General features: G+C 31.5%; 1 protein-coding gene across 2 annotated transcripts; it reads left to right on the forward strand.

Annotated features, from left to right (window-relative positions):
• Positions 1–295: 295 nt before the first annotated feature.
• On the forward strand, positions 296–12,000 carry LOC114172477 (cleavage and polyadenylation specificity factor subunit 3-II-like). Of its 2 annotated transcripts, none has more exons than XM_028056934.1 (6): positions 296–403; positions 751–820; positions 3,305–3,409; positions 7,974–8,115; positions 10,104–10,200; positions 10,855–12,000. In XM_028056934.1, the coding sequence occupies exons 2-6, from the start codon at positions 787–789 to the stop codon at positions 11,302–11,304; spliced, it is 828 nt and encodes a 275-aa protein (XP_027912735.1). In that variant the 5' UTR covers positions 296–403; positions 751–786; the 3' UTR covers positions 11,305–12,000. The 2 variants fall into 2 exon arrangements, with proteins under 2 accessions (XP_027912735.1, XP_027912736.1); XM_028056935.1 differs by lacking the exons at positions 296–403; positions 751–820 and adding exons at positions 3,714–3,797; positions 7,408–7,455 and having other exon boundaries at positions 3,338–3,409.
• The last annotated feature ends 3,321 nt before the right edge of the window (positions 12,001–15,321 follow it).

The raw sequence follows: 15,321 nt of genomic DNA on the forward strand, positions 1-15,321 counted from the left end.
TTTATTTATATTGATAATGGACCAAACCCAAAAATACATAATGGGCTGAGCCCAACTACTAAACACAATATTATATCATCTAACAAGTATAAAATATTTTATGCAATAAAGTTTATCACCATTGTGTCTATGTGAAATGTATTAATAGCATTAGTTTTAATTTTAAAAGGGGTTGTTGTGTTTATTTGGAAGGAAGCAGGACAGTTACATGCTGTGTTAGAGATGGATATCAAGTTACATTATTTTCTCTTTTATTTTTTGCTTTTTGTTTTTCAAAATGAACTCGACCCACACCTACTCTGACGTTGGGTATTAATTTTCAAATTAAATTATTTAGGTTCATAAATGTGTATCAAGTGGAGGCAAGGTGCTTATTCCAACATTTGCTGTTGGAAGAGCTCAGGTATTCTTATTAATTCATCTCACAGATTGTAATTTATCTTTCTATTTGTTATAGCTAATGGATGAAGTCCAAGCAACTATTTCACTTATAATTCTAAGTATGTGTTTGGTTCAACATATTTTGGAGAAACTATCAATTATTTTTGCCTGTATTTTTGAGAGATCTTTCGAAAATTAATATATCTTAATTAATAATTTAAAAGACCTTAAAAAAGAACAATTTCACTAAGGTTATATTAATAAACCATGAGCCACTCAATTGATGTCTTTTAGTGACCAGTTCAATTTCAAAAGTATGATATATATGTAATGGTTGTCTTATATTTACGAAGCTGTTACAATATCTAGGAACTATGCATTTTGTTGGAGGACTACTGGGAACGCATGAATTTGAAGGTTCCTATCTATTTCTCAGCAGGTTCGTTTCAGCGTATACTTTTGTGTCAATTATCTTTCTTTGATCTATTGTTTTTGTGTATGTAAACTATACATAATCATTTCACTGTAACCCTTCCCATTTATAGAAAACAAGATTTTATCTTATTTCCTAAGTTTCACAATTACTTTTATAAACATATTATGTACATTCAATAAATTAAATAAGGAACTGTCTTCTGCACAGCACACACTTTATTTTTTGGGAAATCTTCCATTGAGGCTTAATTGGCCAGTACTGAGGTTGTAGTAACCCTAACCAGAGTTGCTCCCCGTTATCCCACTAAAACAGCCAGTCTTATTTGTTTTAACGATATAATCACTAAGGCCATGTATTATTGCATTTTTTTGTCTTGTGACATTATCTCAAATCCTGTGTTGAAATTTTTCTGTAGAGGCTTATCTAGTTTTTAAAATTGAACCATGAAAGGATTATCTGTGTGTATGGTTTTTAATTTAAAAATAGCTATTTTATTACAGAAAAGAGATAAACCACCACTACAAACATGTTAATCACGGGTTCCCTACTCTCAGCTAACTTGACTACCAAACTAAAAGTAGAAAGGTTTCAGAGCTTCTGTACAAAACACCAACAGAATGTGAACTTCCTCGATTTGTTAGTCAGTTAATGATGGACAGATGAAAGAGTATGACAGGGTATACATCAGTTTTAGATTCTGACTAAAGATTGAGAGGGTGGTCACAAATTTCTATAGGAGTAGTAAATTACGTATCCTTATTTTTGTATATCATTTCTAGATCTCTGTTTTTGTATATTTTGATCATATCCTATAAAAAAACAAGCATGAAGGAAGCAAGCTGAAATAAGAATCAATGAGGTTCTGGAAAATGTTTGATGATGAGAGCCTCATTGGGTGGGGAAGTTCAGATGAATCAGAAAATGGAGATGACAGCGGTGGATCTTTAGCAGTAGACCTAGTGGAATTAGTGAGGATCCATGGAGAAGGTTGGAGATTCCTTGGATGAAATCTCCCTGAATGGTTTCTTAAGGAAATTTTTACATTCTGATTTAATAAAAATCCAGAATTTGTAATTGCAAATGGAGAAATATTTTTTATTGGTGTATATTGTTAGAATATCAACACAATATCTTAGAGGGAGAGAATGACTATGACAGATTAAGAAACTTTTGTTAGTTTAGGATTATTATGTTATTCAGCATTCTTCCCTACTTTTTGGATATTATAAAATATATTATTGTCATTTTAATGATAACTATCAATGTATAATAAACATAATTGCAAATATAGAGAAGTTGTCATTCTTCCCCTTCCAAATGTTTGAAAAGCTATTGTGGTCAATTTCTGTAATTATAATGATGACTTCCACTTAATTTTCAAAGAAGGCAGTTATTATCACATAATAGTAAATTTACACTTTAAAGAGATGTAAGGAAGAAAACATAAACTCTAATTCTCATTTCTTAGTTTGAAACGAGTAGAAGAGGTTACTTAATCACCCTAAAGATAATTGCATTAATGAAATAACAACTCTTTGTATCCCTACAATATCTTGATATTGATATTTACCATTTCTAATAATATCTTCTCATAACTCAACACTTTCCCTCAAGTTGGTACATGGATATCAATCATTCTCAACTTGTATGTAAGATCATGAAACTGTTGTGTGGGAAGTCCCTTTATAATATATCTGTTAGCTGAAGTCTTGGTGGGATGTAGGAAGCAATACTTACAGTTGCTGAAGTGTCGATATATCTCTAAGTGTCAGTCTATCTCTTTGTGTATGGTTCTATTGCGATGGACAAAATTGCGAGTAATACTATTAGTTGATTTATTGTCAAAAGCAAAGTCATAGTTCCTCTAGTTCAATTTATATACTCCCAAGTTTGGTACGTATGTACATTCTATATGCTCTAGTTGGAGGGAGAGTTTCATAATTGTGTAACTTATCTGGATGGGATAACTTATTATAATAGGTTAACTTATGCATAGTATTACTTATCTGACCTATATCTGTTGGATTGATCATTAGATTTTAGTATTTTTTATGTAAGGAACTCCTATAAATGAATGAATGAGCTAAAAGAGATGAATCACTCTCTTAAGCATATTTTCCTTACTTCTATCTCATGTAATATCAATAATCACTACAGCATCTAATAATATCTTATTGTAACTTAAGATTTACATTATCTAAAAGACATTATTTAAAAATATGGGAACAACTAATTGTATAAGCATAATGGTTTAGAGCTGATTATGCATTATTCTTTACCAAAGCTTCTTGTTCTGCACTGTTCACTCTATGTAGGCTTATTGCAGAATAGTTTTCCTTGTCCTTTTCAATGAATCAGATTAAGATAATAAAATACAGCTCAGTTCTGTAACTTATTGACTAGTCTATTTTTCGGACAATGTTTCTATTTTTCCATTAGTTGTTGGGATCTGTGCTTCATATTAATACTCCATTTCTTTGTTTCCAGGATTAACAGTCCAAGTTAATGTGTATTATAAAATGCTTATTAGTTGGACAAGCCAGAAGATTAAAGATACATACTCTAAACATAATGCTTTCGATTTTAAGAATGGTAATTTCAATATTTTTTTGTCATATCATAAATATTCTGTCTGGCATCTTTATGCATTCATATGTTCACTAACATTTCTGTAAACTGTTCCTTTTTCAATGTTTGTTACATATCTTTAATGCTGTGATACAGAGCCTTGACGTTGGGACATTCCTAAGTCTGAGATTATATTTCTTTAAATTCAGTAATTGTAACAGTTTGCCAAAGGATTAACGAATTTGATATTTAAAGCATTAGCTTCCTCATGGCAAAAACGTGATGGCTTGGGGATGATTTTGTTTTAATGGTAAGGGTTTGATTATAGTGGGCAAAAGGAGTGAAATGGCTAACATGTGGTAGTTGACTGGCAGCTGTAACTGGTGCCCTAAAAGACTAGAAGTGTGAATAGTTGCTGATAGTAATTCAAGGTTGTGAAAGGGATAGTTGAAGGGATAGAGAAAATGTGTAGATAGTAGAGTGTGAAAGTAGTAGTTGGAGAAGTATATTTGTAGTTGAGAGTAGTTGTATTGGATGTTGTGTTAGTTGTTCTTGATGTTACAAAATGGTAGGATACATGGGTATTTATAGACCCATAGATTATTCTAGAAACTCCTAGCTAGAACTAATGCAAATACTTCTAGATTTTTCTACATAGTTGAATGTTCTTGATTTTTCTTTCTATCCTAGGCTTTTCTCCAATACTCTAGAAGATTCTTTACATTTCAATAACTCTATCTTATATATTTTTTTTAGATTCTTCTAGAATTTGCATTATACTTTAATACTCCTCCTTGATTCAAATTCGGTAACTCCAAGCATAGCGCGTAGTAGTTCAAATCTTGGTCTTGGTAAGGCCTTTGTGAAGATATCTGCAATTTGATCTTCTGTCGTGCAGTACTTTTTGCGACCAATTTGCCCTTGTGCTTTTGTATAGTTCCATCAGGATTGAACTTTGTTTTATATACCCATTTCACTCCAATGATGTCTTTTCCTTGAGGACAGTTTACAAGCTCCCAAGTGTTATTCTTCTCAATCATTTTAACCTCTTCTTCCATAGCCTTGACCCATATTTCTTGCTTTGATGCTTCCTCATAACAGTTAGGCTCAATCATGACCATATTGCAGGTTTCGTATATGTCTACCAAAGATCTTACTCGTCTTGGAGTGGACTCTAGTGAAGAATCTTCTAATGGAGGTGGAGAAGGCGTACTTGAAGCTTCTGCCTCTTCTTGAATTTCTTCTTGATATTGTTGCACTGGAACTAAAGTGGTGCTTTTAACAACTTTTTCTTCTTCCCAATTCCAAGAAGCATTTTCATCAATTTCAACATCTCGACTAATGACGAGCTTTTTTGTTTGTAGGTTGTAAACTCGATAGCCTTTTGATTGTGTGCTATATCCCAAGAATATTCCTCGTATAGTCTTGTCTTCAAGCTTGTGCCTCCTTTGATCAGGAACATGTATGTAGCAGATAGATCCAAATACTCGTAGGTGTTTGGCTGATGGCTTTCTTCCACTCCAAGCTTCAATAGGAGTCTTGTCTTTGACCGCCTTAGTTGGACATCTGTTTAAAATGTAAACTGCAGTGTAGACTGCTTCAGCCCAAAAAGTGTTAGGCATACCTTTCTCTTTTAGCATTGATCTTGCCATCTCCATGACTGTGCGATTTTTTCTTTCTGATACACCGTTTTGTTGTGGAGTATATGCGACTGTGAGTTGTCTCTCTATGCCTTCATCTTCGCAGAATTTGTCAAACTCGCGAGATGTATACTCCTTTCCACGATCACTTCTAAGTACTTTTATTTGTTTTCCACTTTGCTTCTCGACAAGGGCCTTGAATTTCTTGAATATTCCAAAGACTTCTGACTTTGCCTTTAAGAAATAAACCCATGTCATTCTAGAGAAGTCATCAATGAAGAGGATGAAGTACTTGTTGTTGTGATGTGAAGGCGTCCTCATTGGTCCACAAACATCAGTATGGATCAACTCTAGTAAGTCTTTTGCTCTCCATGCTTTGTCGGTTGAGAATGGTAATCGATGTTGTTTACCAAGGAGACATCCTTCGCATGATTCATTATTCTCTTTTAAGCATGGAAGATCTCTCATCATATTTTTCTTATATAGAAGCTTTAAGGCATATGTGTTGAAGTGACCAAATCTCCTATGCCAAAGCCACGAGTCATCAACTTCTGCCTTCATGGCAATATTAGTTCCAGGTTTGAAGCTTATGGGAAAGCTTCTATTTCTCTTCTCCATTTTTACTTGGCCAATTTTTGTCTTTCTACTATCATAAATTTTGCATGTATCTTTCTCAAAGTGGAGAGAATATCCATTCTCCATCATTTGACGAATACTTAAAAGATTCTCTTAAGATTGGGAACCAATAAAACATCCTTGATGAATTTATACCTTTCTTTGTCTCCACCATGACAGTTCCTTTGCCTTGAGACTCCACTGTGGTACCGTTTCCTAGTCGAACTTTGACATTGACAGATTTATCAATGTCTTTGAAGATGCTTTGATCTTTGGCCATGTGATTGCTGCATCCACTATCCAAGTACCAACTTTCTCCTCCGTTAGGAGATTCTTGATTGGCATAAAATAAGCGTTGCTCCTGATTATTTTCTTCAGCAAAGTTTGCTTGATGCTTATTTTTATTACGACAATACTTCTCTACGTGGCCAAATTTCTTGCAGTATTGACATTGAGGTTTTCCATGATGCCAACAATCTTTTTCCATGTGACTTGTCTTTTTACATATGCCACATGGGGGATATTTTCCTTGACGAGTCATAGGGAAGCTTCTAGAATTTTCTTTATTTCTAGAAATTTCTCCTCTACTTTTATTTCCTTCATATTCTTTATTCTGAGACCGTAATTTTAGTTTTGATTGAAAGGCATTTTCGACTGAGTCTTCTTCATGCCTTTTCAATCTTTGTTCATAAGCTTCAAGAGAGCCCATTAGTTGTGTTACTGACAATGTAGCCAAATCTTTTGTTTGTTCAATCGCGGTTGCGATTGCATCATATTTTTGGGGAATAGAAATTAAAATTTTCTCAACGATTTTTTTGTCAAGAATAGTTTCCCCATAGGCTCTCATCTGACTAACTATTTCCTTTATTCTAGAATAGTAGTCTTTAATGGTCTCAGATTCTTTCATTCTTATTAATTCAAACTCTCGTCTTAGAGAATGAAGTTTAACATTGCGTACCTCATCACTTCCTTGAAACTCTTCTTGTATTGTGTTCCAAGCTTGCTTTGCGTTTGTGGCACCTATTATTCTCGGAAAGATAGTGTCATCAACTGCTTGTTGAAGAGCAAATAAAGCCCTTGAATCCTTCTGTTTGTTTTCCTTCAACTCCTTCTTCTGAGCTGCAGTAAGAGCGGAAGTGTCTTCTGGAATAGTGAATCCCTCTTCTATAATGTCCCATAAATCTTGGGAGCGAAAGAATGTCTTCATTTTGACACTCCAAAAATCATAATTTTCTCCTGTGAAAATAGGTACTGGAATTGATGATGTTTGATTGGTAGTGGCCATAGGTTGAGAAAATATTTTGGAAGTAGTATAGAATGAAGTTCTAATTTTTTTGAAGTAGTTGAAAAGTTTATCTACGCCCAGTAGATGACCGAACGTAGCTCTGGTACCACTGATAGTAATTCAAGGTTGTGAAAGGGATAGTTGAAGGGATAGAGAAAATGTGTAGATAGTAGAGTGTGAAAGTAGTAGTTGGAGAAGTATATTTGTAGTTGAGAGTAGTTGTATTGGATGTTGTGTTAGTTGTTCTTGATGTTACAAAATGGTAGGATACATGGGTATTTATAGACCCATAGATTATTCTAGAAACTCCTAGCTAGAACTAATGCAAATACTTCTAGATTTTTCTACATAGTTGAATGTTCTTGATTTTTCTTTCTATCCTAGGCTTTTCTCCAATACTCTAGAAGATTCTTTACATTTCAATAACTCTATCTTATATATTTTTTTTAGATTCTTCTAGAATTTGCATTATACTTTAATAGTTGCTTTACAGGTTTTATGAGAAGGAATGTCTGCCATCGGATTCTTAGGTTTGACATCTATATAACACATACCAAAGCTAGATCTTTTTGATGATATGAAATTTTAAATATTTTCTTTTCATATCTGGTGATGACAAATTTGAATTTATTGAAAAGAAAAATAAATCAAACAAAAGGAAATTGTTCTATTCTTGTTGACAGATTTTCTTTTATATGAAATAACTATGGTGTGTCCTCAAACTTTGATTGGCAAGATGAAGAATATTGTGTCATTGTTATGCTAGGCGATCTTTAATCTCTTATGAAATTTTTATTGAAATTTCAAGGTCAGTTGGTAAAAGTCTGGAGTAGTAAAAGTAGAAGTCCTAACGGAGTATCGTGGGGAAATATATAAAATTTTGCTAATATGACATATATTAATTTTACTTTTAAACAAACTTATTCGAATGCATCCATATTGAAACTTTTGTGTGAAAACTCAAGAAATTAAGATTAGAGCTTTTGTTGAAATTATGTGTATTATCTGATAAGTTCTACGTCTCATTCATCTGGTTTGGATGTTACAGTTCAAAAGTTTGAGAGGTCTATGATAAATGCTCCTGGTCCTTGTGTTCTTTTCGCTACTCCTGGGATGATAAGCGGTGGATTTTCACTTGAAGTTTTTAAGCAGTGGGCAGTGTCAGAAAATAACCTTGTCACTTTGCCGGGGTACAATCCTATTTCTTATTTTTCTTTACTTTATTTCTCTTTATATTAGCCATTTGATAGCATGATGAGCAAAATGCAGATAAATGTTTACTAAAATTAGCTTGTCACATTGAAAAGCATATGGACACGAAGCTATTTTAATACTGCCCTTTAATGATAAATATCACGCTTGACTAAAACTTCTGGTACATACAAATACATTGGTGATAGCAATCAATTTAGGAAGTGACTGCTTCACAATTTTTGGATGGAAAGAAAATTTAGAAATTGAAATGCAAATGATTGTTTTGGATGTGTACGAGTCAGATTGTTTTTTAAAAGCATAAGAATGATTTCACATGATTGTTTTAGATAAAAGTTAAAAAAATTTCGTTCACGATTTTCCATTATATTATTTATTTTACAGGTTGCAATTAAATCCATTTACTCACTAACTAAGCCCAGCCATGCATAAATCCGTCATTTCACCCAAAAATTAAAAAATTTGAAGTATAAGATCATTTATCATTGGATGGCTTATGGACCAACATATATCGTAATGTGTAGTGTAATGCTTGAAGGGGCAAGCCTAGGTTGAGGTTTCAGAATTTAGGGAGAACTCCTCAAATTAATGTATCAGAGACTATTAGCAATTATATTTTATTATTTCATATTTAACAGATTATAATAAAGTCTATAATGTAAATATCCCTGAATGATAGGGATCTGATTATACACCTGAATAATAGGGATTTGATTACATTAAGTGTTATTATTATATTTCCAAAATCAGTTTTCTAATCATGTATATATATTTTACGTACTCTTAGTAATAAAATTATTCAATTCTACCCTAATATTTGAGAGAGGAGAGGCTATTCAAAATTCTAACTCTTGGTTGTCATGCTTGACAAATAAAGAATCTAACTCCTTTTTGATAATCAAAATATGATTTCAATTTCTATACCGAAGCTCGTTTTTAAGTGAAGAAAATTAAAAGAAAATAAAACTACAGATTTTGTGCAAAAAAAGGATTTTGGTAAAATAATCAAACAAGTGAAAGGAGGAAGGAAAAATAATAAAAACAGTGACAGAAAGTTGTGGATAAGTCGAAGAAGCACAAGATAAAGATTGGTGAGAATTTGAGGGGAAACAAGGTGTCATATTGGTGAGAATTTGAGGGGAAACAAGGTGTCATATTAGGGAAGGGAAATAGATAAATTGGTACTAATATTTGTCACCGATTTAGGAAAATATTTCTATATAATGGAATAAGAGAAATCCAAGAGAAATATCAAATTTTGTAAGGTTGAGTTAGGCTTAAAGTTCAATTTTTAACATGGTATTAAAGTTATAAATTAGAGCCTATACTAGCAAAGTTTGTTGCCTGTTAGATCTATTATTCCATCTCTTATCGGGTTGCTATCAGACTACCCATTAATGTATAGTCACATGGTCAACATGCATATGCCTTGGTGTGAGAGGATTGTGTTGGAAGTCCTACGTTGATTAAAGATAAAGTCAATTCATTGTATATAAGTAGGTGCAAACTTCACTTTACAAACTGGTTTTGTGAGGTTGAATTATACTTAAAATTCATTTCTTAATATGGTATCAGAGTCATGAATTAGAGTATATCCTAGCAAAATTTGTTGTTTGTTAGGTCTATTGTTCAACTTGCTATTGGATCATCCATTAATGTCTAGTCTCACATTTGAGATGTATGTCTCGATGTAAGGGAATGCGTTGGAACTCTCACAACTACTAGAGATAAGGCAATTTATAGTATATAAGTAAGTGCAAACCTCACATTTCAAGTCAATTTTATAAGGTTGAGTTAGACTTAAAGTTCACTTTTTAATCATGTCAACCGAAAAATCTGTCTTAAACATGTGGAAGTTGGTACTTCTTTTAGAAGTAACTAAGAAAAATATGTATTGATCTATTCCATTTTCATATATTCGCAAACCAGTTGTATTCTGCTAATCCGTTACTTTGTTCTCTTGTAGGTATTGTATGGCTGGAACGATAGGTCATAAATTAATGTCAGATAAGCGGGCCAAAGTTGATCTGGACGCTAATACAAGAATCGATGTGCGATGCCAGGTAAATATTATCCCCTACCCAATTACAGGGAGATATATCTAACTATTCATTATTTTTACGAACGTCAGTTCATAGAACTTCACATGGCATGAGTAGGAACAGAGTTAGCTGCATGTACAAGTTGATAAATCGGCACAGTGGTGAAAATAACATGATTAGCAAACTTAAATTAGGAAAATAAACATCTTGACTTTCACAGAGTATTACATCATTAGTCTACTTTCCTGAGCTTGGTGTTTGAGGTGATGAGTATGCTTCTGACATGCCTTTTTCATATTAATATACAACTGAAACCATATTTCTTCTTTCACTTCTTTGTTCTATAATAGCAGATTCTGTCCTCTTGAGTTGATATTGGTACACTGGGTATAAACCCGATTTTAACTAATCTGTGTGTCGCTGTCACCTATCGATGTTCCTCCAATTATCTTGAGATTTTTGTTTTGAAGACTTGTGTGCTATAGAAATAAGACCAAGACGACATTATAATACTGCTTATATTTAAATTAATGTCTTTCTAGTCTTGAATTGCTTGAATATCCAAAAACAAGAAATCCTTGTAGTCTTCTGCTATATTGTACAAATCAGCACTGAAGGTAATTGCGTCAATTGATTTGGTTTCTGGTATAACTTTGACTCGACTTAAATTGGCAGGTTCATCAATTAGCTTTTAGTCCTCACACTGATTCTAAAGGGATAATGGATCTTGTAAATTTTCTCGCCCCCAAGCATGTTATACTAGTGCATGGGGAGAAGCATAAGATGGCTTCCCTTAAAGAAAAGATTCATTCTGAATTTGGGATTCAATGTTATGATCCTGCAAACAACGAAACCATATGTATTCCTTCAACTCACAATGTAAATGCAGAAGCCTCACACTCTTTCATCAGAAGCTGCTTGAGTCCGAACTTCACATTTCAGAAATGCAGTTCGGTGGACATATGTAACTCTTCTACGATAGACAAAAGCTTAATGCCTATGCTCCAAGTCGAAGATGAAAGGGTATCAGAGGGAGTTTTTGTTGTGGAGAAGGGTAAAAAGGCAAAGATTGTACACAAGGACGAACTTTTGCTTATGTTGGAGGAACCGAAGCACGAACAATGAGAGGGACGTTCTGACATATTGGTGACTCAATGGATCTTAGTCTTGGTTCTTATATTCAGAACTTCATTGCGACTTATCTTGAAATTCTCAATTTCTTGAAGAGCATCTGCAAATAATCGTGGCAGTAATGTCCCTACAGGATTAAGGAAAACTCCCAACATCAAAGCAGTGTATTTCTGCTGCTTTTAGTCAGCAGTGAATGAGAAAATTGCAAGGAAACAAATCTCAGCAATTTGGAGCATCAATACCCACTGAAAATGTTTTATTTCAGAGCACTGAAGGAAGTATGTGAATGAAACAACAGAAGTGGTTCGTTCCATAAAAAGATAATCAGTTTAAACAGAAAAGCTTGGGTTGCGGTTATTCTTCCTTCCTTTACAAGGAGTTGGATGTCCAGATTAGATTTCTGCTGTACATTGAGCAATTGATGAAATTGATTCCAATAGAAGTTCGTTTATGGCCGTAATAATTTGATAACTCTGATCCTAACATGAAGGGATTTACTGTGATTGCTTTTGTTCCCATATTTATCTTTCCATATTTTATTTTTTGGTTATTCTAGGAAACATGTTCCCCATGAATTACTCCTAGTAGGTCATTCAATGATCTGAATTCCAGATTGGTCTTGTATTTTGTTTATTTCAGATGTGTAACCAATTTTTACAAAAGCAACCTAATGAGCTGTCTTATCGTACTTTTGCTGCTGTAGAAGTGAATTATAACTTATAAGCCTATATTAAGTTGAGTTGTAATAACCATTTTTTTTTTCATTCATTACACACTCACTACAACATATAGGTGAGAAATGTTGGGAGGGTAATTTATTTTATAAAGAATTTTAAATTTTTATTATATTATTTCAATCAAAGTTTGAATTAAGAATTTATAATAGTATTTTGATCAAATAAATGAGAATTTTAAACATCATTAAAAGAAAAAGAATATGAAACTTTTTATTCTTTTATCAAACCTATATCTATTTTATTCGATTTGTTTCTTCTTCGGATTAGGTCTCAGTTAAAATATTGTTAACATGATTTTGGTTGGAATGTTTGTTTTGCGAAAGGTTTTGGGATGATATTTGCTCAACATAATTTTTTCAATTGACTTTTTTGAGAGTTTCCTTTAAAGTTAAAGTTGAAGTTCATTAAGATTTATTTTATCATTATTCTTAAACTCTAGAAGAGAAAATCGTTGAGTTGAAATTGGGTTGTTTTACACATTACAAGTTGTATTGAGAAAAATGAATCAATACATCAAATAGAAGAAATTTGAAATCTTATAACAATAAAATCATAATATGAGAATAAATAAAGATATTCCTAATAACACATATATATAGATTAGATATTCACGATTGTATAATATTAATTCTGTATTTCTAAATTTCTAACCACATTCATAATTATATATAGGATAGTTTCTTATTTCTTTTACTATAATACTTCGCTGCAAACTATAGCATATAGGTTGGATGTGTAGTATGTTACAAGAAATAAGAAAATACCTCAATGTCCAAGATAATTTGTCTGGAAATTTTGAAAAGGATTTTGTTTTAGTTTTACAATACCTCCCTTATCACTACTTGTGATAAAAATGTCATTCACATACAATGAGATAAGTACATCCTTAGAAAGAATGACAATAGAATTAATAATGATCAACATCGCTCGCTTGGCATCAGTTAGAAAAGTTGCAATTCTAATTAGTAAAATCAATACCAAAGATATTATGTCAATAATATTATCCCAATATATCTCGTATTATGCCCATGTATTATTTTTCATATGTGCAGTCATTATTATTAATTATTTCCTATATTGTTTATTGTATTTAATGATGGTTTTATAATAAAGGTTATGAAAAATGTTAAAAATTCAAGCAATAAAGTATATGTTAACATAAAGTATTCAAATATAATAAAATTTTAGTATTTGTTAACAAACAAGTTAAGATAATCTATTTTCTTAACTTTAATCTCATTAAAAAATATTTAGAATAAATAAAAGCTTATTTTGTTTGAAAATGTGATTGAAAAAATTGTTTCTGGTTTTTTAAAGTATGATTAGATTTTAGGTTTATTTATAAAGATGACAATGTGGGACGAGCTAGCATTCAGACCCGTAAGAAAATATGTGGGATGGACTAAGTATTTAAGTCTATTGGTCCGCTTAAGCCCCTCTCACATAATTTGTAGTTCATGTGGCTTATAAGCAAGTTGCTCATTAAAGTTTTTCTCTGGTCAATCCAAAAACAACTTTATTCTTTACATTTCTTCTCTTATTTTAATCCAATTCAAAGTCATTTCTATTTTTAACATACTTGTACTTAAAAATTTGGAATTATAAAATTATGAATGTTACTTTTTTTTAGGAAATAGACTTATAAAATTTATTACTTTTTCTAATTTAATTATGGTTTAATTATGTCTTTGGTCCCCATTTTCGAGTCAAAATCTCAAAATGGTACTCATATTTTTAAAAGTCTCAAAATGGTCTTCTTTTTTGTTGAAACGTCTCACGTTTGCCCTTGCCGTTAAGTCAACGTTGACGCCGTTAGAGGGAGTGTCACGTGTCAGTTCCTCGACTTTTTGAATTTTTTTTTGAATTTTTTTTTATTTTGAATTTTTTTAAAAAATTAAAAAATTACCACGTGTCAAGTTGTCATCGTGCCACGTGGCAGTGACAGTGACACATGTCAATATTACGCCACGTGTCATTTTCTTAGTCTCAATTTGGTCCCTTTATTTTAATTTGTCTCAATTTAGTCCCAATTTTTGTAAAAATTTGCAATTTTGTCCCTCTCCAAATTGAAATCAAATTTAATTTATGTATAAATGTACACAAATATTTCCATCAAAATTGATATTTCAAGTAAATATTTTTAACCAAATTAAGTTCATTTAATTAATATTTTACATTGAACTTTATTTAAAATGGTTTAAAAGTTGTTAATAGAAAAAAATTCATAAATTACCTAGTTCATGTTACAATAAAACACATATAAATTTAAAATTTTAAAACAATTTTAAGTAAAGTTGAATGTGAAACATAATTTTAACTAAACTTAGCTATGTTAAAAATATATAATAAAAATATCAATTTGAATACAAATATCAAATTTAATATAAATATTTGTATAACATTTATATAAAATTAAATTTTGTTTCAATTTGAAGGGGGACAAAATTGCTAATTTTTACAAAAATTGGGACTAAATTGAGACAAATTAAAATAAAGGGACCAAATTGAGACTAACAAAATGACACGTGACGTAATACTGACACGTGTCACTGTTACTGCCACGTGGCACGATGACAGCTTGACACGTGGCAATTTTTTTAATTTTTTCTAAAAAATTCAAAAAAGAAATTAAAAATTAAAAAAAAAATTAAAAAAAATTTAAAAATCGAGGAACTGACACGTGGCACTCCCTCTAACGTCGTCAACGTTGACTTAACGGCAAGGGCAAACGTGAGACGTTTCAACAAAAAAGGGGATCATTTTGAGACTTTTAAAAATATGGGTACCATTTTGAGATTTTGACTCCAAAATGGAGACCAAAGGCATAATTAAACCTAATATTTACAAAAGAAGCTCTTTACTCTCTAGACTTTACAAGAAAAAGCATCCACTAATGCTAGAATGGATGCCCATGAGCAATGGCGGAACAACGTTGGAACTATAAGGGGTCCATGAACCCCAATTTTTTTCTTTTTTTACATTTATATAATTTAATATATGATTTTAAACAAATTTTTTCAAATTTAATATTTTAATAAATATTTACACATTTATATTTATATATAAGAAAAAGTTTTCTTTCTTACATTTATTTTTCAATTTAATCTTTTAAACATCTTTTAAATAAAAATAATTATTTTATTAATATTATTTTTAAATTGTTATTTGTTTAATTTAATCATTTTTTATTTTTTAAAATTGAATCATTATAAATGAAAATTAATTATACTAAAATTATAAAAATTATTTATATCTAATTTTATAATTATAATAA

This window comes from Vigna unguiculata, unplaced genomic scaffold, assembly GCF_004118075.2.
Source record: "Vigna unguiculata cultivar IT97K-499-35 unplaced genomic scaffold, ASM411807v1 contig_606, whole genome shotgun sequence".
NCBI lineage: Eukaryota > Viridiplantae > Streptophyta > Magnoliopsida > Fabales > Fabaceae > Vigna > Vigna unguiculata.

Bases quoted from the DNA above. Each gene is read 5' to 3' on its own strand.
- LOC114172477 (XM_028056934.1), top strand. From the start codon at position 787: ATGAATTTGAAGGTTCCTATCTATTTCTCAGCAG. The intron at 821-3,304 runs GTTCGTTTCAGC...CTTTGTTTCCAG, and splicing joins TCCTATCTATTTCTCAGCAG to GATTAACAGTCCAAGTTAAT. The intron at 3,410-7,973 runs GTAATTTCAATA...TGGATGTTACAG, and splicing joins TGCTTTCGATTTTAAGAATG to TTCAAAAGTTTGAGAGGTCT.